The sequence below is a fragment of the Diospyros lotus genome, chromosome 15 (assembly GCF_014633365.1).
Source record: "Diospyros lotus cultivar Yz01 chromosome 15, ASM1463336v1, whole genome shotgun sequence".
Lineage (NCBI taxonomy): Eukaryota > Viridiplantae > Streptophyta > Magnoliopsida > Ericales > Ebenaceae > Diospyros > Diospyros lotus.
Window position 1 is genome coordinate 269,204 of NC_068352.1, and position 21,867 is coordinate 291,070.

General features: G+C 33.7%; 3 protein-coding genes across 11 annotated transcripts; all 3 read left to right on the plus strand.

Annotated features, from left to right (window-relative positions):
• The first annotated feature begins 6,694 nt into the window (after nucleotides 1–6,694).
• LOC127792046 (style cell-cycle inhibitor 1-A) lies at nucleotides 6,695–8,996 on the plus strand. The gene is made up of 4 exons (XM_052322344.1): nucleotides 6,695–6,862; nucleotides 6,969–7,091; nucleotides 7,560–7,621; nucleotides 8,611–8,996. The coding sequence occupies exons 1-4, from the start codon at nucleotides 6,799–6,801 to the stop codon at nucleotides 8,842–8,844; spliced, it is 483 nt and encodes a 160-aa protein (XP_052178304.1). The 5' UTR covers nucleotides 6,695–6,798; the 3' UTR covers nucleotides 8,845–8,996.
• A 1,550-nt stretch (nucleotides 8,997–10,546) lies between these two features.
• LOC127792045 (transcription termination factor MTERF15, mitochondrial) lies at nucleotides 10,547–14,921 on the plus strand. 9 transcript variants are annotated; one of them, XR_008021055.1, is made up of 3 exons: nucleotides 10,547–11,880; nucleotides 13,994–14,080; nucleotides 14,158–14,560. XR_008021055.1 is itself a non-coding variant. In XM_052322342.1 (2 exons), exon 1 carries the CDS (start codon nucleotides 10,682–10,684, stop codon nucleotides 11,861–11,863), a length of 1,182 nt encoding a protein of 393 aa, XP_052178302.1. In that variant the 5' UTR covers nucleotides 10,547–10,681; the 3' UTR covers nucleotides 11,864–11,880; nucleotides 13,994–14,560. The 9 variants fall into 9 exon arrangements, 4 of the variants coding, with proteins under 4 accessions (XP_052178302.1, XP_052178300.1, XP_052178301.1 ...); XR_008021054.1 differs by having other exon boundaries at nucleotides 10,548–13,836; XM_052322342.1 differs by having other exon boundaries at nucleotides 13,994–14,560.
• Nucleotides 14,922–15,669: 748 nt separating this feature from the next.
• LOC127792044 (pentatricopeptide repeat-containing protein At3g24000, mitochondrial-like) lies at nucleotides 15,670–19,760 on the plus strand. The gene is given in 2 exon segments (XM_052322339.1): nucleotides 15,670–16,493; nucleotides 16,495–19,760. Coding segments are annotated over 2 exon segments (3,207 nt in total). The 5' UTR covers nucleotides 15,670–16,079; the 3' UTR covers nucleotides 19,288–19,760.
• Nucleotides 19,761–21,867: the final 2,107 nt, after the last annotated feature.

Consider the following 21,867-nt stretch of genomic DNA (forward strand, 5'->3'; position numbering starts at 1 on the left):
AATTTTATCCATCACTTAAAATTAATTTGTGAGACATGTGTCATTATTGACGTGGCACGTCACCTGTTATAAAAAAAATATAGGTAAAACCCACATATACATATATAAAAAAAAAATTATATATGTGGATTTCATTTATATGTGTACATGTGAATTCTACTTTTAAAGGGCGTTTGGTACATAGAAATTTTAAGATTCCTGAGAATGTTAGATTGAGAATCTGTATTCCTATATTTGGTATAATTTTTTTATAAAAAGAATTCTGAAAAATAGAATTTTCGAAAATTATTTTTAAGCAACTTTCCCATAAAAAGATTTCTATATGGAGGGTTGAAAATCCAAGTTTCCCATGGACTTGGAAATATTTTTAACAAATAAAAAGACTAAAACACCACTTACTCTTTTATAATCCCATACAAACATATTATATATAAATATAAAAATATATTATAATATATTTATATTATTTATTATAAAATATTATATATATTAAAGTAGATATTTATACAAACATATATATTATGTATATATATATACACATGCATATATATACATAATGTGTAAAAAAATGATTTTTTTTTTACTTTCTAAAGATATTGTGGATTCTAATATTTTATATAGTAAACAAAAATTATCATTTTTTAATAAAAAATTAAATAAGGGTAATTTTAGAAAAAGAATATGAATTCCCAAAAATATTACATTTAAACCAAACATAGGAATGTAAGATTCTCATAAAAGAATACTCAACATTTTTGAGAATGTTTAAATCTAACCAAATATAGAATTGCATAAATTCTGGAAATTAAAGATTTCCAAAAGTATTCCCAAGAATCATGAATCCTAAGAATTTAAAAACTTCTCCCGTACCAAACGTCCCCTTATAGTTTTTATGACAGGTGACTTGTCATGTCAATAGTGACGCACACATTCAAGATTAATTTAGATATTAGATAAAATATAACTTAATTGATACAATTGACAAAATTAAAACACTTGAATAAATTTATAAATTCATAAAAATATTTTGAATTTTTTTACGATATGCCCATTTTTTTCAAACTAAAATGAATACAACAAAACAAAACAAGAATTGGCAACATTTTCAATAAAGAAGGTTCATTTGGGAATTTTCTAGGACTCCACAAGAACAAGATTCATTGAACTTGTTGCCTACTCTTTTGAATCACTAAATGAATGAAAGAGAAGCCATATATATGTATATGAACGAGAAAGTAAACTTTATTTATAGAAGGAAGGAAAGTGACATAATAGGCATAGGCGCGAGAAGATGGCTAAGCAATGATGTTGTTGCTGTAGCTGCTGCTGCCATGACAGCAATGCTGGCATTGCTTAAAAGTTCTAAAACATCCATTATCTTTCTTAAACGAACAACACCAGCATGGCACTGGCATCAGTTTGAACCCATTGCATAATGCTGGGAAGCAAATTTTGTCTGTAATTGTTGGAAGAGAACTCACATCCACACCCGTACCTGTATTAATTCGTTTGTATGTGTGGCCTTCATCGTCACCTGTACGTACACACATACATACACAGGTACATACAAATATGCCTATTAGTTAAGAAGAAGTGTATATGTATTGTGTTGGTGTATAAGGATGATCACTCAATTAATGTCAATACGTACTCTCACACCCATAACCAGCGCATATGTTGCCCAAGAAGACCAAACTGCAGACACAAATAAAATGCATTAACCCAACGCCAGTGGTTGCCATGGATGCCTACCTTTCATATGACTTCTTTTTGGTCTGGTTTGGTTGGGAAATAGCTACGCGATTCATATTTATAATGCTCTCTCCCACCACCTAACAAATAACATTCATTGCCTCCTAACAAATATTTTTCATTAGTCTCATCAATGAATTAGCATATTAGTTTTACATTTATTATGGGACCACGTGAAATATCGAGATTTAGGGGATTGACATTCTTAATGAAAGAATATCTTGATCGAAATTTAGGGGATTTACACTTTTAATGAATTAGCATATTAGTTATACATTTATTCTTTGCAACCCAAAAATATAACAAAAAGTATTTTAAAAAATTGTATAGAAATATATCCTCATCAACCTCAACTTTCTCCTTGCCTTTGAAAGCCCTCATTTCATCGAGAACACGTTAAATGTGTAATGGGTAAGTGATAAAGTTCTAGATTGCTTTAAAGTGTTTTGTTCAACATTTTTTAGAAACTATTGCTAGCATGATTTATGTTAATTGCACTTTAAACCCTCAATCTTCTAGAATTAGTATAGAAGTTCATAAAGGATTTTTGGAAAAATATAAAAAGTCCTATTATTTTATAGAAAATTTTGAAAAGATCCTTTTAGTTCCAAGATTTATATAGCAAGTTTTAAAGTTTTGGAAAATGATAGTGAGGCTCTTGATTATTTGAAAAATCATAGAAACACCCAGACATATTTTAACAACTTATTGACATGAAAATATTACATGATTGCTCAAGTTAATGATATTGGCAGACATGTGAATTATCTCCAAAATGAATAAAGTGAGTAATTATTTATGCAATGACATATGTTTTAAAATTTATCCTTATACCTGTTCCAAAAGTGTTTTGACATGGTGAATACTTAAATGAATATCAAATATGACATAGTGAATATTTAACCTTTATTATTTATGCTTATTGACTACTTAATCTAGTTTAAAATAATGTTTGAATTACACACGAGTTGAACTAGAAAGAAGAAAAACATAATAAATGAATAAAAAAAGAAAAATCTATCAAATTGATCATTAATTACGCATTCCACTTTACCTTTAGTCATCATTTTTGCCTCATCTTTGCCTTTATCTCTCGTATGAAAAAAAACTAAGTATTTCATCGATCATTGTCGTCTCGACATATCTTGACTCTTTCTATTTGTTTCAACCAACGACTCGTGAGTTGTGACTGACCCGCCATTCCTTTTTTCTGATTGACAATCTATGATTGACCCACATTTTCTCATACTCTTTGCTCTAATCGGCGAGTCAAAATCGACCCATCATTCCTATTCCTCTTTGCTCCGGCCAGCAACCTGCGATTGACCCACCATTTCCTGTCCCTTTTGTTTTAATCAACTACTCACAATCTATCTATTGATGAGTTTGTAATCTATCGACGGTTGAGCATGGTGTTTTGCTAATTTGTTTTCACGCACTTAATAGCACATCTATTACAAACTCAACGTTGGTTAGATAATTATATAGTCCAGAAATATAAATTATAAAAATTAAATATTCAACAAGTGAGATTAAAGTTCAAGGGTGATATATTTTTTATGTAAAGTTCAAATAGGAAAATATGGGTATGGCCTAGTTATTTACTATATATTGCATTTAGACGGTGTTTGTTAAAATGAACAAGATAAAATTTGAATGTTTTGTGGATAAAAATATCAAATGGTCAAGATAGGGCTAAAAAGTATTCAAAAAGTTTTTAGAATGCATTAGGAAACAATCATAGCGTATGATACAATCAAAGAAAATTGTCTTCTCTGAAACTTGAAGGACAATCTTGAATCCGATAAAGTCAATGAGATCCTTGAAATGAAGACCTTATGTCCTGATACACATTTTTCAATTTTTAAAATCAGATAATAGAGCAATCTATGTGCATAAATCGAACAATCCAGAATCTAAATATTGCATAACACATTTTTAGAGAGATTCAATATATAACATGTTTTTAACTGGAAAGAATATTACTTCCTCACAAAAAAAAAAAACCCAAAGGCTGCTTTTTGGCGGGAAATTGTGTGCAATAATATTAAAAATATAGATTTTGATTTATATTATTGAAATTTAATTTATGCAATAATAACAAAACATTGAAAATAATGAAAACATTAAAAAATATGGATAATTTTTTATGACTTAATTAATAGTTTAAGTTGTCTATTTATATTTCTCATAAATAATATTTATTTTTGACATTGTTTTAAAAATCAAACCGGATCGGCCGGTCGGACCAATTTAACAGGGAACCGGTGGCCTATCCAGTTCGGTTTGACTTAAAAATCAAATCTCCTTCAACCCAGTCAAAATCCGGTCGGACCGGTGAACCGCGAACCGGGTTGACCCTGATTTTTTTCACCCTCTCACTTATTTTTAAAATTTTAATTATTAATTAATTCTTTAATAATATATATAGCAATTATATATAAAATATTAGTTGTATATTAGTTAATAATAACATTTCTCATAATAATATATAGAATATTAGTATTTCAAATATATATTAAAATATATATATATATATGACATCATCCGATTGGACTACTTCGGTCTAACCTGTCGGACCAATTGACCCGTGACCCAATTAATAGGTCGGTTCGCTCTTCGATCCAATTTTTAAAACATTAATTTTTGATTGATTGAAGGATTAATTGATGAGAATGTATGATAGGAAATATGTATTTTTGATTAATTAATTACATTGAAAAACCCATTGGTTATTACTGATGCACGTTTTTCAATTTTCAGTATCAGATAATAGAGTAGTTTATATGCAAAAATTGAACAATCCATGATCTGAATATTGTATAACACATTTTCAAAGAGATTCAATAACACGTTTTTAACTTGAAGGAATATTATTTTTTGAAAAAGAAAAACTAAATGTAACTTTTTGGCAAGAAACTGTGTGCAATAATATTGAAAATATGGATTTTGATTTATACTATTGAAATTTAATAGTATATTTAATTTATGTAATAATAACAAATCATTGAAAATATTAAAAACATTAAAAGATATGGACGATTTTTTATGACTTAATTAATAGTTTAAATTGTCTATTTATATTTTTCAGAAATAATATTTATTTTTGATTGATTGAGAGATTAATTGATGAGAATATATGATAAAAAATATTTATTTTTGATTAATTAATAACATTGGAAAACCTATTGGTTATTGATAATACACACTTTCTAAATTTTAATATTAGATAATAAAGTAGTCCATGCGCAAAAATTAAATAGTTTAAAATTTGAATATTACATAATATGTTTTCAGAGAGAATCAATAACACGTTTTTAATTGAAATGAATATTACTTCCTGAAAAAAAAAAAAACTAAAGATAACTTTTTGGTTGGAAACTATGTGCAATAATATTGAAAATATAGATTTTGATTTATACTATTAAAATTTAATTTATGCAATAATAACAAACATTGAAAATATTAAAAAATATGGAAGATTTTTTATCACTTAATTAATAGTTTAAGTTGTCTATTCATATTTTTTAAGAAATAATATTTATTTTTAATTAATTAATAACATTGAAAAACTAATACAAATTTTAGAAATAGATTTTGGGCGGAAAAATGTTTACAACAACTCTAATACTTTAATATATATTAAGATAAAAAGTTATATAACTTCATTTATAATGATTGTTAGGTAAATTTAATAAATATAATAAAAAATATTTGTATTTATAATATTTTTTATATCTTATCTTTATTAACTTATATCTTAATTAACAAATACTAGTGGTTAAAGATAAACTCGCACTAGTTAGTAGGGGTGTGCATTAGTTCGGTTAGACCTAACTAACTAAACCGAACCGACCGAACTGGTCGGTTCGATTCGATTATTAAAAGATTGCTTATTGGTTCAGTTGATTTTAATAAAAAAAATTGATTAATTTTATCGGTTCGGTTATTTCAATCAGATTAACCGAAAAAACTAAACTGCCCCTAAACTAGCAAACCCACCCACCCAACGCGGGCGCGGCCCCCCAAAAACCCCTTCCACCTTCTTAGTTCACTCTTCTTCTTTTATTTTAGCCATGCCTCGCCTTTACAGGAGAGAAATCTCATTCTTCTTTTCTGTTGGTCACCCCCCACCGCCATTCACGGTTGTCGTCACCGTCACTATCCATTGGAGACGAAGACGAAGGTCAGAGAGACGAAGAAGGAAAGGTCAAAGAGGTTGAAGAGTCGGAGGCCCTTTGTCTCTCTTCGAGTTGTCGATGTCGATGCCACCGCCGACCTCTACATCTGAATCCGAACTCCCAACTGAGAGGCCGTCTCACATTGAAACCTCTGAGAGGCTGTCTCACATTGAAACCCTATGTTCCTAACGCTCACTCCAGATCTGTTGCTTGGCGTTCATTCTGGATCGAGCAGCTAACTGCTATTCTTCTTCCTCGCTGCAATCTTAAGGTTAGTTTCATCTACAAATTTGTGCTTTTTCATCGGCCATCGGTACAATCTTAAGCTACCATTTTTTCTTGTTTTTGTTTCTCTTATCATGTTCATTTAATCTTATTTTGTGTCTATCTCCATGAATTTCTCCTATATGTTCGGTCGTATGGTAGTCAGTTTTTGGGTAGATTTTCAGTTCGATTAGTTTAAATTTAAAATCGATTAGTTCGATTTCAGTTAATTTGGTTAATGTAATAGTTTGGTTTGGTTATTTGTTTAAGATCGGTTCAATTCGATTAGCTAAAATTGGGCGATTCAATTCGGTTATAACCGAATGCACATCCCTACTGGTTGGTAAGGAGTTGTTTTTGTTCAACTTTTAATTTTGTATTATATAATATTTATAAGTTTGAAAGGAATAGTATTTAATTAAATAATTTTAAACATAATAAATATAAAAAATTTGTCCGTAAACTATAAGTGCCGTGATAATTCTAGTAGACCGGCCCAAACAACGAGTTAGAAGGCTTCGCCTCCGACCACAAAGACCAGTCGTCCATTGAGCCCTACTTTTCTCTCTCTCTCTCGGCCGAAGATCGGAGGGCGGCGGCGATGGGCGGCGACAGGAAGTCCAAGAAGAAGAGAAGAAGTTCCCTCTCTGCCTCTGATTCTGAAGGTCACTCGTCCATTCATTCATCCTCCATCTCTTCCTTTCTGTAACCCTGCATATGGATTTATCGAACTTGGGCTGATCCATTTTCTGTATTTTTGCAATTCGGTAGACGGGGGGAAAACCAAAAGGCGTAGAACTGGAGAATCGAAGAGCGAAAAGAAAGACAAATCCAAGAAGAAAGACCGCGACAAGTCCCATAAATCCTCCAAACACCGCCACCATTCTCATAGAGGTCCATGCTATTTCCTTTTTATTTTCTACGAATTCCTTGACACGTACGAACTGTACAAAAATGCTTGGATTGGATTCTCAACTCGTTTTTTGCTTCTCCACTCTCTTTCTAGCGTGCTCTGTGATCCTAATTGGGCATTGTTGTTCCTTCCAAATATTAAATTAATTTATTTGGTATTAGGGTTTGTTCCTTTGTGTTTGAGAATTTAGCTTATTGGAAATAATAAAAGTCCTACGAGGAGAACCCGTAGATGTTTGCCACCGCTATTTTCACAACCAATTTGATGCATTCTGAGAACGGCTGTTACTATATTTTGCAGTCAGACAAGTTTATGGGATCCGATTTCCCTGATAGAAAGTGACTTAAATGCTGCACGTTGCACGACATGGCATTATCTTTGTACTCACTTCAGCAAGTATGAGGCTCAAATAGAATCTTAATTGTGCTGCTTTCTTTGCATTGCGCCAGATAAGAAGTCAAAGGCAAAGGGGAAGCACCAGAGTAAACATGACAAGCATGATGGCAAGCTGGTGCGTTTTCTATTTTTGTCCTATTTGCTTTGTTTCTTGCTTGTATTTTAGTGCTTTCATATTACTCCAGGTAACCCAAGTTCTTTCTGCGTGACCTGCGGTATTTGAGGAAGTTAACCAAGTATTTTTACCAGTTGGGTTTGTCTTGCTTAGAACCTTTCAATAGTGTCTGTGATTGTGGTTGTTTGAACGATTTTAACGATGAATGTGCAATGGTAAAGTTGTCTGAACATCCAGCGTTTGGGGCTGCATGGACACGCGCACACAGGATATGACTTACTGCCCTGCACCGCACTAACAGTCTGTCTACCTAGCTTAGTCTTCTAACCTTCTATAGAGACCTTTGTGAAGACTGTCTACGTAGGAGTAGGAGCGATGGTAGGATATGAGGCCTTGGAGAGGAAGAACAAAAAAGAAAACCTTCAAATCATAATTATGAATGTCAAACACATTGTGATTTTAATTATATGTGAGCCATCTCTAAATCCGAAGGACCCTTTTTCTGGATAGCTAGAAATCCAATAGTTTGGATTTATAGCATACCTTACCGGATGAAATTAATGCTGATATGTTGTTGTCGTGATTACAACTCCCAACCCAAGTCTCCAACAAGCCTTGATATGTTGTTGTTGATGCTACTGCTTATATTTTTTTATTATAGTTAATAATATGATGAAATTGATGGCTAAATTACATCTGTTACAAGAGTATAGCACTCAACTGCAAAAATGGGGACTAAATTTCAAAACAAATTCTATTTTTTGTGTAACAATCTGCAGATATACTACAGCTAGATATCTCAAGTACACTTGAAGTAAATACATGAAAATCTTATCAACGAGATCGTGCTAGCTAGCTAGCTAGGGGAAGTCTTGGGTAATAAGGATGTTTTTTATTGTAGTAATTTAGCATTTGCCCTTTTGAGCGGGCATTTTGGTGTCCTTTAACTCCTGGTGGTAGTGATACTGAAACTTGGGTTTGTCTCTCAGAAACTGAAATTCCAAGAGCTGTCTACCGATGACTACTTCTCGAAGAACAATGAGTTTGCAACCTGGCTGAAGGAAGAAAAAGACGTGTTCTTTTCAGAACTCTCGTCGGAGTCTTCCCGGGATCTGTTCTCACAATTTATCCTTGATTGGAACAGCGAGAAGCTTGATCCCCGATACTACGAGGGCATTGCGGCAGGGCCCCGGACAGCCCATAAATGGAAAATCAAACAGTAGTCAGTTGGATTTTCCATACTGTTTGTTATGTGTCATGCTTGCTTTGTTCTCTTTGCTTTGCTAAAACTAAGTACATAAACATAGCCTGTAGAAATATGCAATGTTATTTGCTGATTTGTTGCAATTCATCTAATCTACTTGAAAGAGGATGATGGAGTGCAGTTGTTTTCTCTGTATGCATGAGATGGATGAGATGAGAATGATGATTTTTAGGTTAGGCAAAGCTCTTTAATGTTGCACTGTGGGATGTTCATTCATTCCAGATCGGACTCGACCAACCTCGAATTAGATTGATTCGGTCTGGTCTTAAATATTTTTTTTTAACTTTAAAAAAAATATGCATATTTATTTTTATATATATATTATCCAAACATAAGAAAAATTTAAACAAGAATAAACACAATACAATATTTTCATAATGTATCATAATATAATGTAAATTATATTATTATTATTATTAATTAATACATATTATTATTTATTTTAAACCGATTTTTGGTCTTGGAGCAATCTCGGATTGGACTGGATGGAAAATCGATTGACGCTAATAAGTGGATCGAAAACTAGATATTTAACTCATTCAGATTGATTGTTCAAGTTGAATTGAAATTTTACCCCCCAAAAAAAAATATATTTTTTTAAAATTAAACTTAATATGACAAACGTTTAAAATAAGTTTTTTTTTTTTCACTAATTTGAAGATTTGGGTAATGTGATTTTTTGCAAAATTTCTCTTTATTTATTAACACAAATTTCAATTACTAAAAGAAAAATCTCTGTTTTTTTCTCTTTTGTCTTAATTTTATTGACTGTGTAAATTTTTAAAATATACTTTATATCTTTTTCTTAAAAAACACGATATTTAAAAAAATATATAATCTTTAAAATTTTAATAAATTTAAAAATAAATTTGTTATTGTATCAATATTTATGTTTTTAAAATTTATTTAAAAAATAATAAAAATTAAATCACAATTTATGATAAACTTATAAGGCATTAGATAAAGAATCAATCTATAGGCCCATGGGCTTACCAAACCCCTCACAGAAAAAGGGGCAAAAAGATAATTTGGCTCTCGTCTATTTTGCAAATTTGTAAAGCGAGCCATTGCCCTTGCCCCTGCTCTGTGCGTCTCCCTTGCCATGGCCTTCGTCGCGCCTCGCTGTTGTCGGTTCACCTCGTCTCCGTCGCCTCTCTATCATCACCGTCTCGCTAAAAATTGATGCAGCGACTGTCGTCGAGGCAAGGCGAGAAGACAATGACAGAGAGGCGACGGTAGCAAGGCGCGGTGGCAACCATGGCAAGGGAGACGCACAGAACAAGGGCGGGGTAAATCCATGGGAGGGGAAGGGAGAGAGCAGGGCATGGGGGCAAAATCATCCTTTTACCCTATTTCGGTAACCCAGTTGGTAAGCCCGAGCTTTCTAGAAATTTCCTTAGATAAATACATATAATTTATAACTCAATCAAAGATTAGTTTTTAGGGCATAAGTCAAGTGGTCGGGTAAGCAGTATATTGGTATTATTTCGATGGATTGTAAGTTTAATTCTTGTCCTACATAATGAGACGAAGTCTAGTACTTATAAATTTATCTTCCTTAATATAATTAAGAATACTAGTATTGAATAATCCAAATGAATGAATTTATTGTTAAATCAATCAAAGATTGGACGGAGAAAGAAGGAATTTGGGGCTTTGGGTTGGGTTGGTGCAGTGCTTGTGCTTCTGTTGGAGCTTCGCTGCTGCTGCTGCTATGGTATGTCCGTTTCTCTCCTCCTTCAACTCCAACAACAGGCATAACCCTTCTCCCTTCTATTTCATTCCTCAATTCATACATGCATTCTTTGACTCACAGTAATATGAGAGCTAGATTTATCCAGTTAGGTTTTCTATTCCGCGCCCCTGATTCCGTCCTCCATCATCCAGTTTTCGGTCCAAACCCCCCGATTTTGAACCTCTGCCGTTACTGGGCAACCTTTCCCGTCACGGCGCCGCCACTCTGCGAAACCCCAGACGGAGCAGCTAGTGTAGGAGAGGACAGAGGGTGCCCAAACAACTCCGGGGACGTGCTTCGGAGATGGGGCTGCTCTGACACTGAGATATCGAAGATATTTCACCGTAGGCCAGCTTTGCGCAAAGCTGATGTTCACTGCCTTCAATCCAAACTCAACTTACTGAGTGAATTGGGGCTCACCGGTTCTCACCTTGTCAGGATCATTAACTGTCGCCCCCGTTTCCTCAGTAATAACCTCAAGCAGTGCCTGGACGAGCGCCTTGAATATCTGGAAGCACTGTTTGGGTCGAGGGAAGCACTCCTGAAAGCCATTGTTCGAAATCCTTCCCTGCTCACCTATGACTTGCACGATAAGATTAAGCCTGTCGTTGACGCATACTACCAAATGGGGTTTACTAGGAAGGATTTAGTTCCCATGCTTCTATCACGCCCGACCTTGATTCCCCGGACCTCTCTCAATGATGAGAAGCTGGATTTCATTCGCAGGACTGGGATCTCCAAGGATTCGAAAATGTACAAGTATGTGGTCACCTTGACTGCCATCTCACGCATTGAGACGCTTCATGAGAAGCTGGCAAACTTGGAGAAGTTTGGGTTTTCGGAGCAAGAGGTTTTTGGCCTTTTTGGACGATCACCTTTTATTTTGACGCTATCCGTGGACAAGGTTCAGCGGAATATGACTTTCGTGTTGGGCACGATGAAACTATCGGCCAAAGCGGTCCTTGATCACCCATTCTTGCTGCTGTCCAATTTAGAAGCTGTGTTAAAGCCACGCTTCCTCCTGGCAGGCAAGATAGAGGATATGGATCTTGTCCCGCAAATTAAAGGGCCTCTAATGCTAAGGGCTCTGAGAATGGTGGAGATGCGGTTTGTTAAGGCATTTATTAAATGTCACCAAAATGCTGTTTCTGATGAATTGATGGAATTCTACACAAATGCAAAATGTGTCAAGCGATTGGCAGAATCCTCGAAGAAGACTGTGTATAAAGGTTTCCCTTTCTGAACATCTTTGGACATCAGGTACTTATATTTTTTCTCAGAAGTATTCAACTATATCAATATATTCTTAGTTTTTCAAAAGTAGGGATACATTATGGTTGATAATGGTAATTATAGTACTTAGTTTGTACTGTGGATATTATTATCCAGTTAATATTCTACCATTTTTTTAGTAGTAATATTAATAATATCACTATAACCCAGTAATGTGACAGCATTAATATTAGAGTATATAATATTAACTAAAATGAAGAAAAATTTGTTTAATAGTATCACTCAGACTTTTGCTTCTTTTTTTTCCTATTTGTTTATAAAAGCTATACTTATCAACTTTGTTTTTTATTCATAAAATGAAATTTGAACACAAAAAGTTTTTATTTTAACAATAAATACAGAAAACTAAAGATGAAGAACTAACCACAAAACTAGAAAATAGAAAACAAATAACTAACCATGTTCCTAACTGGCCTCTTTGTCTTTTATTTTGATTCTTTTTTCCCAGTTCTTCATTCCACCATGCAGGAACTGATATTGATTGTTGTAATTCATAATGTAGTTCCTTGATGAATATTTTTTCATCTGTATCCTTGTGCCATTTTTTTTTTTCAGAGATTCTTATGCATATGCCCCTGCATCCCAATGTTAGCGTTATTATAAAAAAAATGCAGTAAATTATAACAACAACATCAAGCCATAATCCCCCTAGCTGGGGTCAGCTGTATAAATTCTAGCTTGCTAATAAAGAAAGTTACTCGTAGAAAAAAGAAGAAGAAGAGCATCTCTTTATGCATAAGCAGCGAAGAGTGCCGCCCGCCTTCCCAAATCCCAATAGCTTACCTTGTACTCCCTGAATTAAGAGATCTGAGTTCCACAACTATTATCAAAGTGAAAACCGAAACAGAGAGACTAGAAAAGAAAAGAAAGTCACCCATAGAAAAACAGTAACATACCAAGCCTTTGTCCCTCCAGATGGGGTTGGTTGCATGAATTCTAGCTTTCCGTACTTTTTTGTCTTGTCTATGCTTCAGGGAGGACAAATATGCACTGGAGTCCACTGCTGCCAATTACCACCATTATTTGTGCCCGCCAGCTTAATCCAGTAGGTTTCATTATTGGCCAATCAGCCACCATTATGGGCATAAAATAGAAACAGGAAATAAGAGGAAGTGATTGATGCTCTAGGAATAAGATTCTGAAGATAGGAATAAGTCCTGGTTATGAATGATTCATGACATTGTTGAATTACATGTATTTTTTGCATAACTTCACTATTAATGTATTACTACAGCATGGATTGGATGTCTATTCATTTTAGATTCCTTTTTTGATTAAGAGGTGGTTAATGTTTTCTTAGTCTTGAATGTGCTCTTTTGCGTGACTAAAGCAAGGACCGGATCTCTACAAAGTTCTCAAAGTGATTTAATTATGCTTAATAGTCTAGATTATCACCATCAATAGGTGCTCTTTATCCTTATGAAAGTTGAGTTTAATCAGAATTAATTTCAAGATTTTCATATATAAATTTGTTATGATCACACATTTACCATTCTTTCACAGTTAGTTAAGTTTCAGAACTGATGTAGGACGGAAAAAGCCATGGTCAAACTTTATGTGAAGCATGGTGGAAAATGGTTGATATAGCCTTTTCCAGTATAGAAGTCAGGATGTGGCTTTCCACAACAAGTTGCATCTGATTATTGCTAGCAATTTTACTAAAACCTTCTGCCGTGGTGATGGGGTCCAAGGCAGGGGCCAGTGTCAATATGAGCTGTTTCAATGAAGGATAAGATCGTGTAATCAGTGATCAGAACTTCATGCTTATGGTACTTCTGCTGTGCTTGAATAGTGTTCAGCTATGTTGAGTTTGCTTACTTTTTCACCATACAAGGCCATAACAAAGCGAGAGAGAAGTTCATCTGCTAGTTAAAGACATGCATCCAGACCCTGCATTTGATGAAAATTCTTTGCCAAGGCAAGGTGAAAGATCCTTGGAGAATGTCTCCGCTGTCTTCCAGAGCATTTTTGTTCTTCTTTCTAGCTAGAATTTTTTTCCCACTTCGGATGAGAATTTCCCTGGTTCCGCTTGATTCTCTTTTGCTTGCTTTCTGATAGAGTGTATATACACATTTTCCAGCTTGATGTCTATTGGCTATTCAAGTGTCAGTGCTTTTGGGAAGTAGCAGTTAAAGCTCATGATTCTGGTTTCAGCCACCTCTAACCTGTTAGTTGACTCTTGTTAAGAATTTTCAGTATGTGATTAAATGTTGTTGTTTTCTAAATGGTTGTATGCTTATTCAGGTAGATAATGAAACCTGTACCAACCAACAGTTCAAAATTTTCAACCCTGTGGCAAACTGAAGTCTGACTGTGTCTGTGATTCGAAAGGCAACAAAAGTTGCAAGCTGAGTTTAAGGCAACACAAAGAGAATCAGATCTGGAGGGAGCATAAGTGGAAAGTATGTGAAGAATGACCATTCGGTTGCAATCGTCGTATCATGAAGAATTTTGTCTGGGTATGCTTCCTCTATGAATGCTGGAAGTTTTGAAGTTCTTGCTGATCAAATTTTGTTGTTATCCTCTTCTATTCACACTTACTGGCATCAGAGACAGTTTTGTAGTTTGTGTTGTATTGAGTAATTGTATCACTTCCTTTGATTCTTAGTACTTTGAGCTGGAAATAAGAGAGTTTACTCTTCTTGATTGTTGATTGTTCTACCCTTCTCCTTTTCTCAGCTTAGTGTCAAAGCAAGTTGATGTGCATCTCAAGTTAGAAGGATTAGCACATTCCACTCATTCCAATGGCCAGCACTATGTTGATGTCAGCATGAAGTCATCACATCATTAGGCTTCAGAGTAATGATATCTGATTTGAGTCAGATTACGGGTGTTCAATCGGCTGGTCTTAGATTGAAACAAAACTGGAATGGGCAAATGTTCGGACTGAAATTGGCAGAATGTATGCACTGCATACAGCAGTGTATGAATTGTATTTATTCTGTCTTCGATGCAAAATCGAGGTGGATCGAAATTTTATTTTTTTAATTTTTTAACCTAAGATCGAGCTAAACTTATTCAGTCTTAAATTAGATCGAGCTTCATGGTCAAAATTAAAATTTGAATACCCTTAATCAAATCAAATATCTTTTCTTTTAGAGTCTTAGATCACGAGAAACCTTCATTTTATTCGAGTCAATTTAATTTTTATATTTTGATATTTTTTTCATGTAATAGTTTAAATTTGTTATTATTTTGATCATACTAATGTATCTATATTTTCAATTCAATTTAATCTTTGTATTTTGATGTATAAAAAAGATGTATTAAATTGACTTATCTCACTTTATATTTTTTTTATACCTAAAAATATAATAATTAAATTCACTCAAAAATATATATATAAGAGTGTAATCGAAATAACAAAAAGTTTGAATTGTTATATAGAAAAAACTTTAAGTATATGAGTTAAATTAATATAAAAATATAAATTTAAAATATAATTAAAAAAACAAAAAATTTAAATAATTATATGAAAAAAATTATACATCTTACCATCAAAGCTACCAAAGTTTAATAATTCCTTTATAATTAATTTTATAAAATTTTAGCAATTGACACATAGAGAGAGTATTGAAGGATTACGAAGATGCAAAAGAATAACTTTATGCTTGAGATTATTGTTCTTCTGCCATTATTTATTGTTCGTGTTTTTAATTTTAACAAAAAAAAAAATTAAATATGGAGACTTTTATCTCCTGTAAAATAAGGAATCAAATCCACTAGTGGAATCTGAATTTATAGCTACCTAACCAGTTGAGATACAATGCTATGGGGGAAAGAATAGCTCCATGCTTAATCTTTAAGGTGGCGTGAATTCATCAGGCCAGGCCAAGGGAACACAGAGCGAAGAAGAAGGCTAAGCAATGCTCACTGATGAATCTGCTGGGCTGTCGGAAACGAATACGGCGCTTTTCTTGGATGCCTTTCTCCCTCAACCCTCGCTGCACTTCTTCTCTGTGTCTTTCCCTTCCAACAACATGCATAACCTTAATCGCTCCCTCTGTTTTGGCGATTATACGGCTGGTTGGATTTGTGCGCTGTTTTGCTTTCACATTCCTCCTTTGATCGATCATTTCATCAGTGTCTGCTTTCACAACCGTTTAAAACACTGCTCTTAAGCAGTAGATAAACTCGTTTCAGTGATTCAACAATTGCATCACAATATGAAGGCTAGATTTGGCGCAGTTATCCAGTTGGGTTTTCTATTACGCGCCCCTGAAATCTTGGGCCCTCTAGTTTTTGATTCCCCTGCTCCAAAAGCCTCAATTTTGAAGCTTTGCCGTTACCGGGCAAACCTTTCCGGCTTCACCACGGTAGCGGCAGCACTGCCACTAGGTGAAACCCTAGACGAAGCAGTGACAATACAAGGGGACAGCCATGGAAGCATTCATGAGCGCCTTTCCCGCCACCCGAACCCCGAAATCTCGGTTTTTCTCCACAAAGGTTTTTCAGAAATTGAGAACGAGATTGTGGGTAGAGCAGTACATGCAGTATGGTTAAAAGGTTCAAGTTCAATCCACGTGTGCACATTCCACATAAACACATTGATAAGCATGTACTCCAAGTTTGGCAAGATTGGAGCCTGCTAGGTACCTGTTCGATACAATGCCCGAGAGGAATGGGGCTTCTTGGAGCACCATGATGTCTGGTTATGTTCGAGTAGGTTCATATCCGGATGCAGTTATCCTGTTTCGTGAAATGTGTGATCAAGAATCTGAGCCAAGTGGGTATTTAGTGGCTAGCTTGGTGACTGCATGCAGTAGGTCTATGATTATGTTTTTTGAAGGAATTCAACTCCATGGTTTTGTACTTAAAATTGGCTTGTTGTGGAATGTGTTTGTGGGCTCTGCGTTTCTACATTTTTATGGCACATATGGGTTCGTTTCTGGTGCTAAGAGACTCTTTCAGGAGATGCCAGAGAGGAATGTAGTTTCTTGGACTTCCTTGATGACTGCATATTTGGACAATGGAGACCCTGGGGAGGTTATAAATATATACCAACAGATAAAGCAAGAAGGGGTTAGCTGTAATCAAAATACTTTCACTACGACATTTTGTTCATGTGGGTTACTTGAGGATGAGTTATTGGGTCATCAAGTGCTTGCAGATGTTATAAAGTCTGGGTATGAGAATAATGTTTCTGTTGCAAACTCTCTCATCTCAATGTTTGGCAGTTTATGTAGCATACAAGACGCCCGCTATATCTTTGATAACATGATTGAGCGAGACATGGTTTCTTGGAATTCAGTCATTTCAGCATATGCACATAATGAGCTTTGGGAGGAATCACTTAGATGTTTCCATTTGATGCGTATTGCTCATGGTGCAATAAATTCAACCACGCTCTCTGCTATACTATCGATATGTGGTACCTTGGATAATCTGAGGTGGGGGTGTGGGATTCAAGGATTAGTAGTTAAATTGGGATTTGATTTAGACGTTTGTGTTTGTAATACTCTTCTTACCATGTATTCTGAGACTGGAAAACTTGAAGATGCAAAAGAATTATTCCAAGGAATGCCAGAGAAGGATTTAATATCGTGGAATTCCATGTTGTCTGGCTATGAACTAAATGGGAAGTGCCTGGATGCTTTGAGACTATTGGCTGAATTGTTTAATATGGGAAAAGGAACAAACTACGTGACATATGCTAGTGCTTTAGCTGCATGCTCAAACCCTGAACTTGTTGTTGAAGGTAAGATTGTTCATGCACTTGTTATCATGGCTGGCCTTGATGGCAATTTGATTGTTGGAAATGCACTTATAGCCATGTATGGACAGTGCAACATGATGTCTGAAGCTAAAAAGGTTTTCCAAAAAATGTCCAAGAAAGACTTGGTTACTTGGAATGCACTTATTGGTGCTTGTGCTGAAAATGAAGAACCAGATGAGGCATTAAAGTATTTTAAGTTGATGAGAGGAGGCAGCATCTCTGCAAACTACATCACAATTGTTAATGTTATCGGTGCTTTCTCAGCTCCAAGTGCATTAATAGTACATGGAATGCCCATGCACGCACATATAGTTCATACTGGATTTGAATTAGATGATTATGTGAAGAATTCCCTCATCACAATGTATGCCAAGTGTGGTGATCTCAGTTCAAGTAACTATATCTTTAGCCAATTGGCTGACAAGAACCCTGTGACATGGAATGCCATGGTTGCTGCAAATGCTCATCACGGTGATGGAGAAAAGGCTTTAAAACTCTTTATCGAGATGCAAAGATCTGGAGTAAGTTTAGATCAGTTCAGCTTATCTGCAGCCCTTGCTGCTTCTGCAAACTTGGCTATTTTAGAAGAAGGGCAACAGCTTCACTGTCTGTCCACTAAACTTGGATTTAGCTCATATTTGTATATTATAAATTCTACCATGGATATGTACGGGAAGTGTGGGGAAATGGATGATGTGCTGAAATTGCTTCCTGAACAAAAGATGAGATCACGACTATCTTGGAACATATTAATATCAGCTTTTGCTAGAGACGGATCTTTTGACAAAGCTAGAGAAACTTTTCATGAAATGATAAAAGTGGGAACAAAGCCTGATCATGTTACCTTTGTCTCCCTTCTATCTGCTTGTAGTCACGGTGGCTTAGTGGATGAAGGCCTCGCATATTTCGCTTCGATGACTAAGGAATTCGGGGTACCAGCTGGAATAGAGCATTGTGTGTGCATTATTGATCTTCTTGGACGTTCAGGCAGACTCTCTGAAGCTAAAAAGTTCATTGATGAAGAAATGCCAGTGCCACCAAATGACTTTGTATGGCGAAGTTTGTTAGCAGGTTGTAAGATCCATGGCAATTTGGAGCTGGGAAGGGAAGCCACTGAACATCTTCTCCAGTCCAACCCATCAGATGATTCAGCTTACGTTCTTTATTCCAATGTATGTGCTAATTCTGGGAAATGGGATCAGGTTGAGAATGTCAGGGCACAAATGCAATCATATCAGGTAAAGAAGCAGCCAGCTTGTAGTTGGATTAAGTTGAGAAATGAAGTGAGTTCATTTGGCATGGGAGACCTGTCCCACCCAGAGACTGCTAAAATATATGCAAAATTGGGAGAGCTTAGGAAGATGATTACAGAAGCAGGTTATGTACCAGACACTGCATTCTCATTGCAGGACACTGATGAAGAACAAAAGGAGCAAAATCTTTGGAACCACAGTGAAAGACTTGCTTTGGCTTATGGATTGCTCGGTCATCCGAAAGGTTCGAGACTTAGAATTTTCAAAAACCTTCGTGTTTGTGGTGATTGTCATTCTGTTTTCAAGTTTGTGAGTAAAATTATTCAGCAAGAAATCGTACTTAGGGACCCTTACAGATTTCACCATTTTAGCAATGGGAAATGCTCTTGTGGTGACTATTGGTAGAGCGGCCATTGCAAGTTTTTCTTAGAGGATGGTCAGTTTTGGAGCAAGGTTGACTTACGGGATTATTAAATTGGCATGTTAGACACAGTTGGAGCCATGTCGGGCGTTGTGTCCGTCTCAACCTTGTTCCCAAACTGATAATGCTCCAATACTGGATTATTGATTGGGCAAACTCATCCTCATGTATTTTGAACACCATGTGTTGTGCATACTTTAAATTTTGTTTTAAAAAATATTTGTGTTACAAAACATATTGACGCCAGTGAAATCATATATGCAAAATGTAATTGGACCACTAAGATTGCAGGAGATGCTACAGTGGTAAATTTTTTTATCATGACTTGTAACATGAGATTTGCTATGTTTAATGACTTCTCGAAATTGCTTGCCATGGTTGAGACTCAATTTGCAACCTCTATTGTTATGTTAAGAAGATTTAGACAAATAAAAGTAGTTTGCAAACAATGGTTATTAGTGATAGACGATGTATTTATCATGACGGTGATGTTGGAAATGTAGGGTTTGTAAATGACAAATTGTTGGATGATGAATGGCGAGACAAAAGTTTATTACATTTTTGCTTTTATTGAACCAATCTATGAGAGTGAGAGATGGTTTATTTAATAATGTTGGAAAGGCAAGATTTGTAAATGAAAATTTGTTGGATGATGAATGGTGAGACAAAGTTTATTACATTTTTGTTTTTATAGAATCAATTTATGAGATGTTGAGAACAACAGATACAAACAAATCTTGCCTTCATTTGATTTGTGAGATGTGAAATTTTATGTTAGTTAAAGTGATGATTGTCATATATATAAATTTGAAATGAAAGGAGAAAGTGAACACTCAAGTTTTTGGAATATTGTGAAAGAAGATTTTAGAAGATAGATGGAATAAAAATAATACTTATCTCTTCGTTACTTGGCTCATTCTTTGAATCTCGTGTAATTTTAAATTTTAATGTGTTATTGAAATTTATTATTTTATTTGTTAAGATACTTATATAAAAAATAGATTTTAGAAAGTCCAACTCATATTACTCCACAAAGTGATTTAGAAATTTTAAAAAAGAGAACAAGTTGTTTGATGTCTTGTTTTCCAAATGAAAAGTAGCGAATAATGTCTAATGTTGAGCTTGCAAAATTTTCGGTTGTATGGAAGAATTTGGAAATACTAAATTCTTGTGAGAGAAGTAGGAGATGGATCCAAAGGTATCATAGTTGATTTATCATAGTATTTCAATTATTTTAATTTAAAGTGTTGTTATTAAAATACTTGGCCAAGTATCTTTTTTTTCTTTTTGTGAGAAAAACTAAATTACTTACTCATTCGTACAATTAATAAAGAAAAATAAAATTACACTCTAACGAGTAAAATACTTAGTTTTTGTGTATTATAACTTTACTTTTGTCTCTTCTCAAAAATATCTTTGTAATATATAGAAGATGAGAACAAGATACAGGATGTCATTTGAGATGTCTACGAGACCATGAATAATATTATAATATTACAATTTGTAAATTTATCTCTTGATGAGTTTGAATTTAAGTTTATATTATTTTAAACTGATAATCATGTACCAACAAATTTAGGAAACAATAATTTTGTAATTTATGGTGATGTTTGAAATTTGATGACCAATTCGTATTTTATATCATCACGTGAATTTAATAATGAATTTATTTGTAACTATTTTAATTATTTAATTTATAATTTAAATATGTATGGTGTAACTAATAAATTAAATTTATAAGGTACCTGCCTATGTTGCGTGAAAATTGTATTTGTAATATTTTTATATAAATTTATATTTTTTAAAATTTATTTATTAATTAACACTTTAAATTATTTATAAACTCTGTTTGTTAGTTGAGTGATATCGAAAAATTTTACGGCACAAAATATTTATCTTATTTTAAAAATTATTAAACATTTATATTGAAATTATAAACAAAAATTATAACTTATGAGACTAATTTCACTCGGAGAGATTAAGACTTATAATTATGATGATAATTATAAAATCCTTGTAGAAAATGATGATGATGATGAAATATTCATTCTTAATGTTAACAAATATTAACATATGCATATTTACATTTAAATTTTTTAAATACACCAAGAAATTTTTTATTAGGTTAATTATAATTTAGTTTTTTATAATGCATAAAAATATCTTAAGAGCACTTTAAGAGAGCTCCGTTTTGGTGTTTTCGAAACTTTTGAAACGTCAAAATATGTTTAAGTTATTTTTATAATTTTCAAAATATTTTAAGATATTTTTTGAAATATTAAAATATATCAAAAACTCATTTCACTCCACGAAAATGTTAGGGACAAATTTTTTTTTTTTATTATTTTTTAGAATTTATTTAAATATATTATAAAAATTATGTTTATTTTTAAATTAAATAATGTTTTTTATATTAAAATTATATTTATAAAATAGTTTTTATATATTTTTTTATTTGCGCATTTTTTCTGTATTTCTATGTTTTACTTTTTTTTTAAAAAAATATTTTTATTATATTTTGTATCACATTCGTTTTCTATTTATGTTTTGGTGTAGTTTAACAC

Coding starts and splice junctions, on each gene's coding strand:
- LOC127792046 (XM_052322344.1), top strand. CDS start 6,799: ATGGGCGGCGACAGGAAGTCCAAGAAGAAGAGAAGAAGTTCCCTCTCT. Junction 6,863..6,968: donor CTCTGCCTCTGATTCTGAAG/GTCACTCGTCCA, acceptor GCAATTCGGTAG/ACGGGGGGAAAACCAAAAGG. Junction 7,092..7,559: donor CCGCCACCATTCTCATAGAG/GTCCATGCTATT, acceptor GCATTGCGCCAG/ATAAGAAGTCAAAGGCAAAG.
- LOC127792045 (XM_052322342.1), top strand. CDS start 10,682: ATGCATTCTTTGACTCACAGTAATATGAGAGCTAGATTTATCCAGTTA.